Genomic DNA, 12164 nt, shown 5'->3' with positions numbered 1-12164 from the left:
AAAGAAGCTGGAGGGTTTGAGTGCAATGTTGGAGAACAACTCTCCATCAACCACCATGAGAGTGACAATTCCAAACATTGCTTCATATGCCTGAGATACTGTACTAATGACTTATAGCACCTATGTTTTGTGTGCTTGGATAACAGTACCCTTAAGGTTTGAGATTGCTTACAGAAATGTCTCTACTTTGAAGATAAATACTCACAGATGATTCCTGGAAAGATCTCTGTACTACTTTATTTCTCTACTTGTAACGTGGATTAAGTGCCAGGATGAAGTAATAAATACAAATTTTATACAGTACCTCTTGTATAGTTCCATCTCCTCCTGCAATAATGATCATGTCTGTGTTTTCCATCAGCTCAAGCAACTTCTTTGCTTGCCCTTCATAATCTGTCTGAGATACAAAAAGAGCACAGAAAAACAATGTGTTTAACTAGAGATGGGAAGGCCTGGAAAAAAAATGCTAAAGTGGGAGGACAGGACAGAAGGGACAAGTTTTTCCCATTTTTCCCCCAAAGCCATTTCCAAAGCCAAAATTGAAAAGTGTGTACAGTATGTTCTTTTCCAATGATAAATAATATCTCTATGACATGGTATTCAAACTATATAACATGAAGATCTTCATGAAAGATTTCTGAGACTTTTTGTTTCCACACACTTTTTTCTGAAGATGCCAGTCACAGATGGAGGCACAACATCAGGAGAAAATGCTCCTAGAAAATGGCCATACAGCCCAGAAACCACACAACACTCCAGTGATTCCGGCTATGAAAGCCTTCAACTTGTTTCCCCCCATTTTTTTTTGGGGGGGGGGTCTTTTTCAGGCCTTCCCATCTCTATCCAGCTATCCATAAGGAAGGGAGATCGATCCTATATGCCAGCATTCTTCAAACTGGTGGTCTCTATACTTGCTGGACTACTACTCCCAGAATACTTAGAGCTCTAATCCAATCCATTGGAGGCCACCATGCTGGAGAAGGCTGGCACAGAAACATAGAATTTGAGGAGACTACAAGGGCCACTCAGCCCAACTCCTTTCCGGCGTGGAAAAATATACATTCAAAGCACTTGACAGATTGCTATCTAGCCTCTGCTTAAAAACCTCCAGAGAAGAAGACTCCATTGTACTCCAGGGCATCATATTCCACTGCCAAAGAGTTCTAACCATCAGGACATCTTCCTAATGTTTAGGTGGAATCTCTTTTCCTGCAGTTTGAATTCATTGCTTCATGTCGTAGACTCTAGAGTAACAAAAATCAAACTTCCTCCCTCCTTAATACAACATCCTTTCAAATATAAATATACGACTCTTAGGTCTATACAGCAGTATGTACAATTTTATTTTTAAAATTGGCATCCTTCCCACCTCACAAGATTGCTTCAAGATTGTTTACATTTACAGCATATCATGCAGAGATATGTTTACAATATGTTCTAACACTCTGGTAAGATAAATATAGTCCATACAACTTTTAAATTAGCAACACGACTTAGCCTCAAACATGTAATCACTTTTCCATCAGGATGAAGAGGCTGCAGAGATAATAGATGGTTTTTGAAAACCACACCTTTCTATTTATCCCTCTTACTATGGAAAGCTAAGAGTGCCACCTATTGAACTACAAATAGGTATTTTCTGACGCACTAGAGGGATATGCAACTATCTCCACTCCAAACACCGTGAAACAAATTACTGGTCAATTTGTGGGTATTTCATGTATAATAATTCTCCTTTGACAAATTCACAAGTTTTGAAATAAACAAGATCTACACCTCAAAGGGACACAGTTTGCCCACTCTATTGAAGGAAATGTATAAATCTTTACCACTGCCAATACATTTAGTTAGACAGTTTGGAACACAATGGCTGAAGGGAGGGGCTTTCACAAAATACAATAAAGCACAAAGCACAATAATGAAAACCTTTATTTCCAATAGATACTACAAATGTAGGATACTGGCTAATATAAAATTTTAAAACCATTTCATCCATTTAACCCTTTCCTTCCTGTCTTTCAATGTTCCTATCACTGTTCTATTCCTCTGATATCTAAAGGGCTATTTATGATGCTAAGGATTGCTCTCCATTAATGTCAAGTATTTTATTGCAATGTGTGAGCTCTTGAACACCACAATTCAACTTTCTTAGGTAAAACCATCAAATCCCCTACAATTGGTCCAAAGATCTGCAGCCAGGCTACTAACTGGAGCCAGCTATAGGGAGCACACAATGCCCCTACTAAAGCAGTTCCATTGGCTGCCACTAAGTTTCCGGTCCCAATTCAAAGAGCTAGTTAACACCTATAAAGCCCTAAACAGCTCGAGTCCTGCCTATCTTCATGACTGCATCTCCCCCCCCCCCGGCCATGAACCAACACGGGTTCTAAGATCTGCTGGGAAGGCCTTTCTTTCAGTACTGCACCGTCAGAAGCATGGTTGGTGGGGACGAGGGCTTTCTCAGTGGTGCCCCCCCCCCCCCCAGCTTAGCAACTCCCTCCCCAGGGAGATTAAACAGGCCCCCACACTGTCCTCCTTTTGTAGGGACTTGAAGATGTGGCTCTTCTATCAAACCTTTGAGAATATGCAACCCCTAGTTGTCCTACATAGTAGTCGCACATCCTGCACTTATCCCACACCCTCTCTCCATGACTGCAGCTGGCACTTATTTAATTCCAGTGTTTACAGCCCAGTCATGGTGTCAGTAATTTACTGCCACAGTTAGAGGACTGCAACTTGATTGAGTCTGAGTTGATGTTTTTATATGTGCATGTCTTTTATTTTATTGTATTTTATATTGTGTTTACTTTTATTTGTTTTTTAGACACTTTGTGCCATCTGTAAGTCACTCCGAGTCCCTTTGGGGAGATGGTGGCAGGATATAAGAATAAAGTTGTTGTTGTTGTTATTATTATGTTACAGTGCATTGGCAATAAACATTCAAAAAAGCTATACTGCATTTCTCATCAAGATATACCATTTCCTTTATTCAAGAAAACAAACATAAGATTTTTAAAAATGGCACCATTTTAATGTAACAAAAATAGCACTCTCCCTTCTGAGCATTTGTACTCTTCCACAATAGCTTCCTTTCAAGTCCAAGCAAATTCTAAGGAGAAAATATTCAATAGGAGGAGAAAGTGAAAATCTGTTCTTAGCCTTTACCTTCACCACAGTCACATCCATACCAGACAAGTGAAGAATTGGGGCTGCGTTCTTTTCAAAAAGACTCCTGCCTTTGCTGGAAAAGAAAAAGTGACAGATCATTTCATGACAGTTGTGTTGTAAAAGTGCTTTTGAACATCAAAGTCATGTACATAATAAAAACCAGCTGTTCAGGATGTCCCTGGCAAATTCTAACCAGCACGAGAACCAAATTAAATCCATTGTCAAGGGGAATCAGTCTTATTTTATTAGCACAATGTTGGCTATTTCACAGTCATAAATTTTATATGCAGAGTGAGTCCTCAGTACACAATTTTATTTGAGAAGATACCTGTGTAAGCAATGAAGCTGTTGTTCCTCATGACCAAGCAAACTGGTGATAGTGGAAGCATGAAGAATAGAATAGTTGGTAGTATTGGGCTTGTCTTATTTACTGCATTATGTTTTATTGTGTCCTTCCTTCAGGGATCTAAGGCAGCTCTCATGGCTTTGCCCTTCCCCCCACAAACCTGATTTTACTGCAAGACAATTCTGCAATGTAAATGAGACGGATGCTAATTGTCCTAAAGTCATCCAGTGTGCTCATAAATGAACAGAAATTTTAATCCAGGTTTTCTTGGTTCTAGTACAATACCTAGTCCACTATCCTGCACTGATCCTCAGAGATAAAAAAATCCTTTAAATAATACTAAGTGTTCCTATGAGCAATATGATGATAAATCTCTCCTCTGTTGTGATGACAAATGTAATTCATAACAAAGCTTTATCCACATTTGATAAATACCTTTAGAAAGCATCTGCAGAGAAGTTTTACAAAAATAAAATATTACTAGCAAACTGGAGTCCTGTATATGTATGTGCCTTCTCATTACCTGTCAATGTATGGTAATCATATGAATTTCACAGGGTTTTTGTAAGCAACAAATACTCAAGGGTGGTTTTGCCAGTTCCTTCCTCTAAAATATTGTCTATGGAACATAGTATCAATTGCATCCAAGTAATAAACAGGACAGACCCTGATTATTTCCAAGATTGGACAGGATCTGGTGCTTTTGGGGTATTTAAGAAATAATGTTATATCACCACACAGTATGCCTCTTTATGGTGACCCCATCTCTGCAATGACAGATTCAGTTTAGTGGCCTAAAGTGACACGACACCAACGGTGTGAGTAATAATTAACATATTTTCCCACTCTTCCAATTCAGAAGCCAGTTGAATTCAGCAAGGCCTACTTCCATGTGAATATACTACAGTTAGTGCAATCCATTTTTAGCTAACTCAAGAATTTGTTCTTAACTGTCATCAAGGCTCCAAAGGTCCCTTCCACACAGCTATATAAAACTCACATTGAACTGGATTACATGGCAGTGTGGACTCAGATAATCCAGTTCAGAGCAGATACTGTAGATTACCTGCCTTGATATTCTAGGTTATATAGCTGAGTGGAAGGGCCCTAAATAAACTATTTTATTTCATTTCTTTTATCTCCCTGATGCTCAATACAATACACTTGGTAGCTCTCTATCCCAGTTCCTGTTTCATCCTCATAAACACACACTGGGGTAAAATTAAAGAGATGACAACTGACTCAAGGTCACCCAATAAGCTTCATGAATGCATCTCTATGTAGTAATGTAAATATTGGTTTATTTTGTACTTGGGAGTAAGAAAAAAAAATTTCAACTACTTTCAATCAGCTAGCAGAGGAAATGAGAAAAAGGGCACTTTTGATAAATGAGAAATTTGTAGAAAAACAATCCAGATGGTCTGTGTCCCTCTACGGAGGTAGAGAAGATCAAAATACAAAAGTTTTAAATAAATAAATAAATAAAATCTGCACAGAAAATGTAACAATCTGAGCAAGAAGCTTATATCCCTCCCCCACACTTTCCAATAAAAACATGGTAGAACATGTTCCTGTGAAGAAAACTACGGGTTTACTCTTCACAAAATCATATAACCAACCCACACCGTTTTGTGAACCCTTACTGGCTGTTGTACACTAATGTGGATGTTTTGTTTAGATTTATGTTATTATAAAATTTTATCTGATTATGTGTAGTTTAATTTATTGATGTCAGGTTTAATTTACTGATGTTAGGTCTTAATTTGATGTTAGCCTTTAGTATTACTTTTATATGTGGGGGTTTCCTGGAATTTTATGTTAGTATTGTATGTTTTATGTAGGCATTGAATGATTGTCATTGTTATGCTGGAATCCGCCCTGAGTCTCCTCAGGGAGATAGAATCACAGAATCATAGAATCAAAGAGTTGGAAGAGACCTCATGGGCCATCCAGTCCAACCCCCTGCCAAGAAGAAGGAATATTGCATTCAAATCACCCCTGACAGATGGTCATCCAGCCTCTGTTTAAAAGCTTCCAAAGAAGAAGCCTTCACCACGCTCCGGGGCAGAGAGTTCCACTGCTGAACAGCTCTCACAGTCAGGAAGTTCTTCTTCATGTTCAGATGGAATCTCCTCTCTTGTAGTTTGAAGCCCTTGTTCCGTGTCCTAGTCTCCAGGGAAGCAGAAAACAAGCTTGCTCCCTCCTCCCTGTGGCTTCCTCTCACATATTCATACATGGCTATCATATCTCCTCTCAGCCTTCTCTTCTTCAGGCTAAACATGCCCAGCTCCTTAAGAATACAAGTTGTTGTTGTTATGTTGTGCCTTCTTCCTCACAGAAAATAATCTCCACTTTTGAAAATATGATTTTCTAACCCAAACCCTCTTGGAGTTAGACAAGGACAAATGTTCTGTGGAAAAAAACGTCTGAACTAAACCCCAATTTTATCAGCAGAGAGTACTGAAGGTTGAGAAACCCCCTTTTTGCTCAGCTAAAAAACTGGGAGACTATTTTTACATCCCTTCCCCAGTCCGACCATCAATTTTCTACAGTAATTATAAATTATTTTGTATTTTTTTATGCATTCAGAGAATAAAAAACAAGATTTTAAATAATGGGCATTAGTCAAAAATGCGTAATGTGGACGATTAAGATTATATCATAATAAAATGTTTAAGCTAGAGCTCTCATGAAAAGAGATACTGGGTTGTTGTAAGTTTTTTCAGGCTATATGGCCACGTTCTAGAGGCATTCTCTCCTGACGTTTCGCCTGCATCTATGGCAAGCATCCTCACTACCTCTGAGGATGCTTGCCATAGATGCAGGCGAAATGTCAGGAAAGAATGCCTCTAGAACATGGCCATATAGCCCGAAAAAACCTACAACAACCCAGTGATTCCGGCCATGAAAGCCTTAGACAATACAAAAGAGATAGTGTTCAGCCCTTTATCTGCTGTGCAGGTCTTCTCTCTGCACAGAGGGAAGCATTTTCAAATGTGATCTCCTTTCTGTAATTTGAAATGGTTCTGTCCATTCTACTACATTGGTTTCCTGCCTGCAAAGACCACATCTTGAGGTGACTCACATGATAGGATGATCCGTTTACAACAACGTCAATTTTAAATTGATCTTCTAATTTGTCCAAAGATTATTGTGATTATACTTTTTATTTTAAAAAAAGCAAAATACTGCCCTTCCACTCCTTCCAACTCTTGTGATTCTATGTAAACAAACACCTAAACATGGAGGATTTATATTACTATGGTTGGTGCACCTGAATAATATTAATCAATGCTCAGAAGAATAAAACCTAATATGGAATCAGAAGAAAACCTAATATTAAATAAGAAGAAGTACACTATTTGGGATTCATATTATTTTGTGTGCTCTTATTTTAATTATGGTTTCTTATTAAAAACAGAAAGAGGTTACCATGCTTGATTATACTAGGTTTGGGGATGATAAGGAATAAATCTCTGACATACAAATGAATTCCCATGCCAGCAAAAATATACAAAAAGGGGTGTTGGAAGAGCAAATAAAATGGAGAACCGTACCCTTTACAAGCTGCAGGGTTGAGAAAAACAGTTGCTTTCTTTATCTGCATGCTAGAAGGTATAATCTGGTTGCCAAACACCTAAAATACAATAATGCAAAAAGTTAAAACCATTTTGTTTACCACTTTTTGGAGACTCACAATGTCACAGCACTGAAACTTAGTATTTCGGTTGTTACCAGAGTGTCTAGTTTAGGCATTCGTTAAGCATTATGGCTGCAAATCGAACATATGTAGACAAACTGACATTATTTACAAGGAACTAAAAAAACCCCCAAAAAACAAATTAAACCCAACAGTTAATTTCAATGAGAAAAATGCCTATCAGTTACTTACGTGGCTTGCTTACTGTGACCTACCTGTCACAATTTGATGTAATCTGAATAGTAAGAATACGTACTCTAAAATTTTACTAATAGTAGAACAACCAATAAATTTAATCTCAGTGCTTTTTGTGAGGATGGCTAAAACAAGGCATCTAAAACAATCATACTGAAAAAGCTCCACTGCTTTTCAAAACGGAGTAATTATTGTCATGACTGAACTTACTATAGCAGAGAATTTCAAATGTGTAGAAGTAAAGTTGAGCATTAAATTCTATGTATTGTACTGTAAATGGAAAGTGAAGGCAGAAGGTATGCAAGCAATTCATGGGGGCACAGGGTAGAGGAAATAACGGGCATGTTATCTGAAGAACAGATGGGGAAAGTTAGTGATTAATTCTATTACTTTTGCATTCTTGAGGGAAATCAAAGAAAATGACTGCATTCATAATTTTCTGAGCTGTTACAGCTGTTGGAAACATCTAATTATTCCACTGGTGGGGAGAAGGAAAATCTCTATCTACCCTAACAAAAAAACTCGTCTTTTCTACAAATTATACTTTTGTCAGACTGCCATTTTGGCAGGTTTGTATTCATGCATTCAAATCTGGAGGTGGGCAGGAGGTCAGCAATCTTTGTAATGACTTATAACCATAAACAGGGGAGAGGGAGAGAAGCATCTAGAAAGCTCATTTTATGATAAATTTGTTTTATGTTGTACCACAATTTCTCCTTCTGTTTACAGTAAATGCTGGATGCCCTCCAGCCTTCCCCAACATGGTGAGCACCAGACGTTTTGGATTATACTCCCAAAATCCCATTTTCCTTAATGAAACACTTGCCTTTCCTTGAATTAACTTTTATTCATTTATCTACCAAGCTTTACATGTTAAAAAAAACAACAACAAAATAATTCCCTGTACTCAGGATTACAATTGATTAAGATGGCGAAATAAAAGGAAACTGAGGCCAGGACAGTTTATTTTTGTGTCAGGAGCGACTTGAGAAACTGCAAGTCACTTCTGATGTGAGAGAATTGGTTGTCTGCAAGGATGTTGCCCAGAGGACTCCCGGATGTTTAACCATCCTCTGAGAGGCTTCTCTCATGAGGAGCTGGAGCTGACAGATGGGAACTCACCCCACTCCCCAGATTTGAACCACCGACTTTTCAGTCAGCAGTCCATCCTGCACAAGGGTTTAACCTATTGTGCCAAACATTTTAACTGGAAGGTGACTTTCAGAACAGAAGTGCAGTAATGTTTTATTGAGCAGTCTTATGCATTTTAAAATCAAGTAAGTCACATTTGTCCATAAACTGAAAGTTTTAGGGGTTCTTTTGTCTATTTCTATAGTCCTTACATGACTATATACTATATACTGAAATAGCCAATTTCTTTCTAAGCAGTAGTAGTGTCCAACAATTTTTAATGAGCGTCGCCTTTGAAATCTGTGATTTTAGACCTTGAGATTTGAACAATTGTCCATTCATTGATTTGTATAGAAAAATCTAAGCCTTTTTTCCATTCACCTCTAACTCCAATGTTTTGGTTACATTTCTCTGCAGATACCATTAGTATTTGTATCGCTCCGGGAGTGACTGAGGTGCTCAAGTTGATTGCCTATATATAGAGAGAGACACCAGAATATTTACAATTGTAAATATTGCCATACTACACCAGAGCATAAATGAAAAGGCATTTCTTGACTTGGACCTATCAGTTGAGCAAAATATAGATCCTGCAATCACCCACTTTTCCCATTTAAAATACTGTTTTTTTAGTTTTCAAATTGAGATTGTCCTGTAAAGTTAATTTAAATCAAATTTTAACAATATATCAGCCTATCTTGGCAATAAAAACAAGAGACAACAATATCTGTTTGCTCCTTAAATACAAAGAACCCAAATAAGTCCAAAAGAGATACCAAACACACCAGAACACTTTCAATATAATAAATGCGATGGCCATGGATTCTAGAAGTCATAAGAGAAGTACATCACCTTACAAGTGTAAAAGAGAATAGATGACATTCTGTAATGAGTAGAAGTCATTTTTTTCAGATTATGAAATCTAACAAAATATTTTCTATTTTCTTGGAATCTTTTCCCCTTTTGAATAAGGACTGAAATACCATATTCACAATAAAAAGCTGCACTTTGATTGGAGTTTATGAAATAGGATTTCAGAGTTTATGGTCCAATCCCTTTTAGCCTCTATATTAACTTAACAGAAACAGATTAAGTCACCTGAACAGGCATACAAAATAATCAAAAATATCCACCATTACAGCGTTTCTGAATAAATTGTGAGGGCACCAAATCTGAGATGTAACTAGAAGCAAAGTAGAGGATCTTGCAGGAAGATGAAAATATTTTGTGGGATCTCAGGAAAGAAAGCAGGCAGCTCCTTTTTCAGGTAAGTCGCATAAAGGAGACCTGGTGGAACTATCTCCAGAATCCTACAAGGTAAGATAAGGAGGCGGTTTTGATCTAATTTGATCTTGTTCAATGGTATTACCTGTGCTTCTTGGCATGCAGCTCTCCTTAGCAAGTTATCACTATTGAGAGAGAAAAACAACAAAAAATGGGTGTTAGATGGCAATAAAATATTGCAACGTGTATGAATATATGAAACATCTTCTTTTAGAAGTTAGGAAGATAGATAAATGCTTGCATTAAAAGATGTTTTGGCCTTCGACTCCCAGAAATCTTAACAGCTGGTAAACTGGCTGTGATTTCTGGGAGTTCTAGACCAAAACATGTGGAGACCCACAGATTGAGAACCACTAATCTATGACTATTGTTCTGACAGACAAAACTTTTCAGCAGGACTATCTGTCAAGAACACATATCATGTAATCCTCCTAATTGTATGAAGCCACATCCCTTCTTTCTCTGCCTATGTCTTCATTGCTATGCCATATGCCATGAGACTCAAATTGCATAATACACCTCATTCGCAAAATACCACAAAACTCTAGAAAACATTTTTCCAGGCTTATTTCTGAATGATATAATCAAACCTAGTAAGTGGAAAATTAATTCTGTACACATTTACATTTATCCTGGCACCACCCCCCCCCCCCCCCAAAAGAAATACAATGGAAAGCTATTAATTGCACTTTCAGATTGGGTCTTCAACATCATATGAGCTCCAATTTCCCCGATTCTCCTTGTTGCTGCCAAGGATACGAAACTGGTGGGTAGCCATAAAGGCGTGGGAGCTAGAAGACCGTGACTGCAGTGCGGTACCAAAGGAAAGGCACGGGTCAGAGTCAAGGTGATCACCTCCAATTTGATGAAAGCATGAATACATGTCTGCGTTTTAAAAGCTTGAGCTTTTATATATTCATCTATTCTAGAAGTGATGTTCCACTCTACTGTATTTTGTTTTCATTACTGCCAAGGAAACCCCAGGTAGATGAGGATGAAGGATATAAATATAATGCATAAATAGGCAAAATGTATGTTCCTCCTTATTAATGCAACAATTAAAATTGGTCTTGAAATGTTAAGGAATTAGGAGCTGAAGAACTGTGGTGGCAGAGGTAATTCAAAGAAGCTCCTTCCTATGGAGAATGTGTTCTTGACCTAATTCATGTAGCCTGAAGTGCTCTGGGTTGAGCAAGAACATTACTTTTGCTTGACAGGGAGTAAAGGTCAGGCTGGAAAAAGCCCCAAAAGAGCTTAACTGTGCCCCAATGAAGTAGAGGTCGGGGACATAAAGACCAGAGGGCAAAAGGAAGCCTGTCACCAGGCCTCTGGTGCTACTAAAGGTCACATGATGCTTATTTCAATTTCACTCAGACAATTGCTAACAGGGAGCACATCATTTCGCTTGTTACAGAATCATTTACTTTAGGACATTTTACCCTTCTTTGCTTATTCTACTTTTTGGAGTCACACAACTTCTTTGGTTTTTCTAACATTATTGCCACCATAGCTTTTCTTGTGTTACGGAAAATTGATTTCAGATAGAGAATCAATCAAGATAAATCCAAACTAAGCAACAAGAGAAACTTTGTCAATAGGAAACCTTTCGTGAAAATAATGGGACAAACAGAAACATGCTTCTTAAGCGACAGAATGTATAAATAATATATTACTCCAATTCATGCCTAATTGGAATATTTATCAAAGTATTCCTCAGAGGAATTCTTCTTAACATAATGTTTGCTCTTCAGATTCAGAGAAATAAATCATGTGTGTTCAGAACCAGGAACATTGTTTTAAAAAACAGGACTGACTAATGACTAATTGCAGTAATTTGCTAAGTACTAGTTAAAAACCAACTTTAGTACTGAAATGAATTGGACAGTCACACTATATCTTATCCATGAATGTTGTGTACAAACCAATATATCCATTATAAAGGCCAAATATGGAACAGTAGCGTGTGTGAAAAGTAGTATGCTGTATTTTTTATCTTTTATTGAAAGTTTATTCTAAGTGTTTTAGCTCTTTTAAATCATGTTTATAATATAACAATAATATTGTTAGTTAATTTTGTTCAATTTATGTAAATTAATGTTTTAATTAATATTTTTAGAATTATTTTAAGCTGCCTTGAATCCATTTTGGGGAAAATATGGGATATGAATTCAATGAAAACAACATCTTTTTTTTCTACCATACAAAGTCTGCTGGGCAAAAACATAAGAAGGGATAGTTATATTTAAGGGTCCTCCCAATACCCTGCTGAATATTTGAGCACCTAGGAAAGACTAAAAAAATAAAAGCTTGGCTGGTGCATCAGAGAACAAGGACAACTTT

General features: G+C 37.4%; 1 protein-coding gene across 2 annotated transcripts in view; it reads right to left on the bottom strand.

The window, feature by feature from the left end:
• Positions 1-12164, bottom strand: part of AGK (acylglycerol kinase) — a 42068-nt gene that overhangs the window by 18233 nt on the left and 11671 nt on the right. For both annotated transcript variants that reach the window (XM_067469249.1, XM_060776828.2), the window contains 4 exons: positions 9910-9949; positions 7072-7151; positions 3166-3241; positions 305-397 (listed from right to left, as the gene is read on the bottom strand). In XM_067469249.1, coding sequence (XP_067325350.1) covers positions 305-397; positions 3166-3241; positions 7072-7151; positions 9910-9949 — 289 coding nt within the window. The remainder of the gene's footprint in view (positions 1-304; positions 398-3165; positions 3242-7071; positions 7152-9909; positions 9950-12164) is intronic.

This window comes from Anolis sagrei, chromosome 5, assembly GCF_037176765.1.
Source record: "Anolis sagrei isolate rAnoSag1 chromosome 5, rAnoSag1.mat, whole genome shotgun sequence".
NCBI classification, from domain to species: domain Eukaryota; kingdom Metazoa; phylum Chordata; class Lepidosauria; order Squamata; family Dactyloidae; genus Anolis; species Anolis sagrei.
This window is presented reverse-complemented; position numbering and strand designations above follow the sequence as displayed.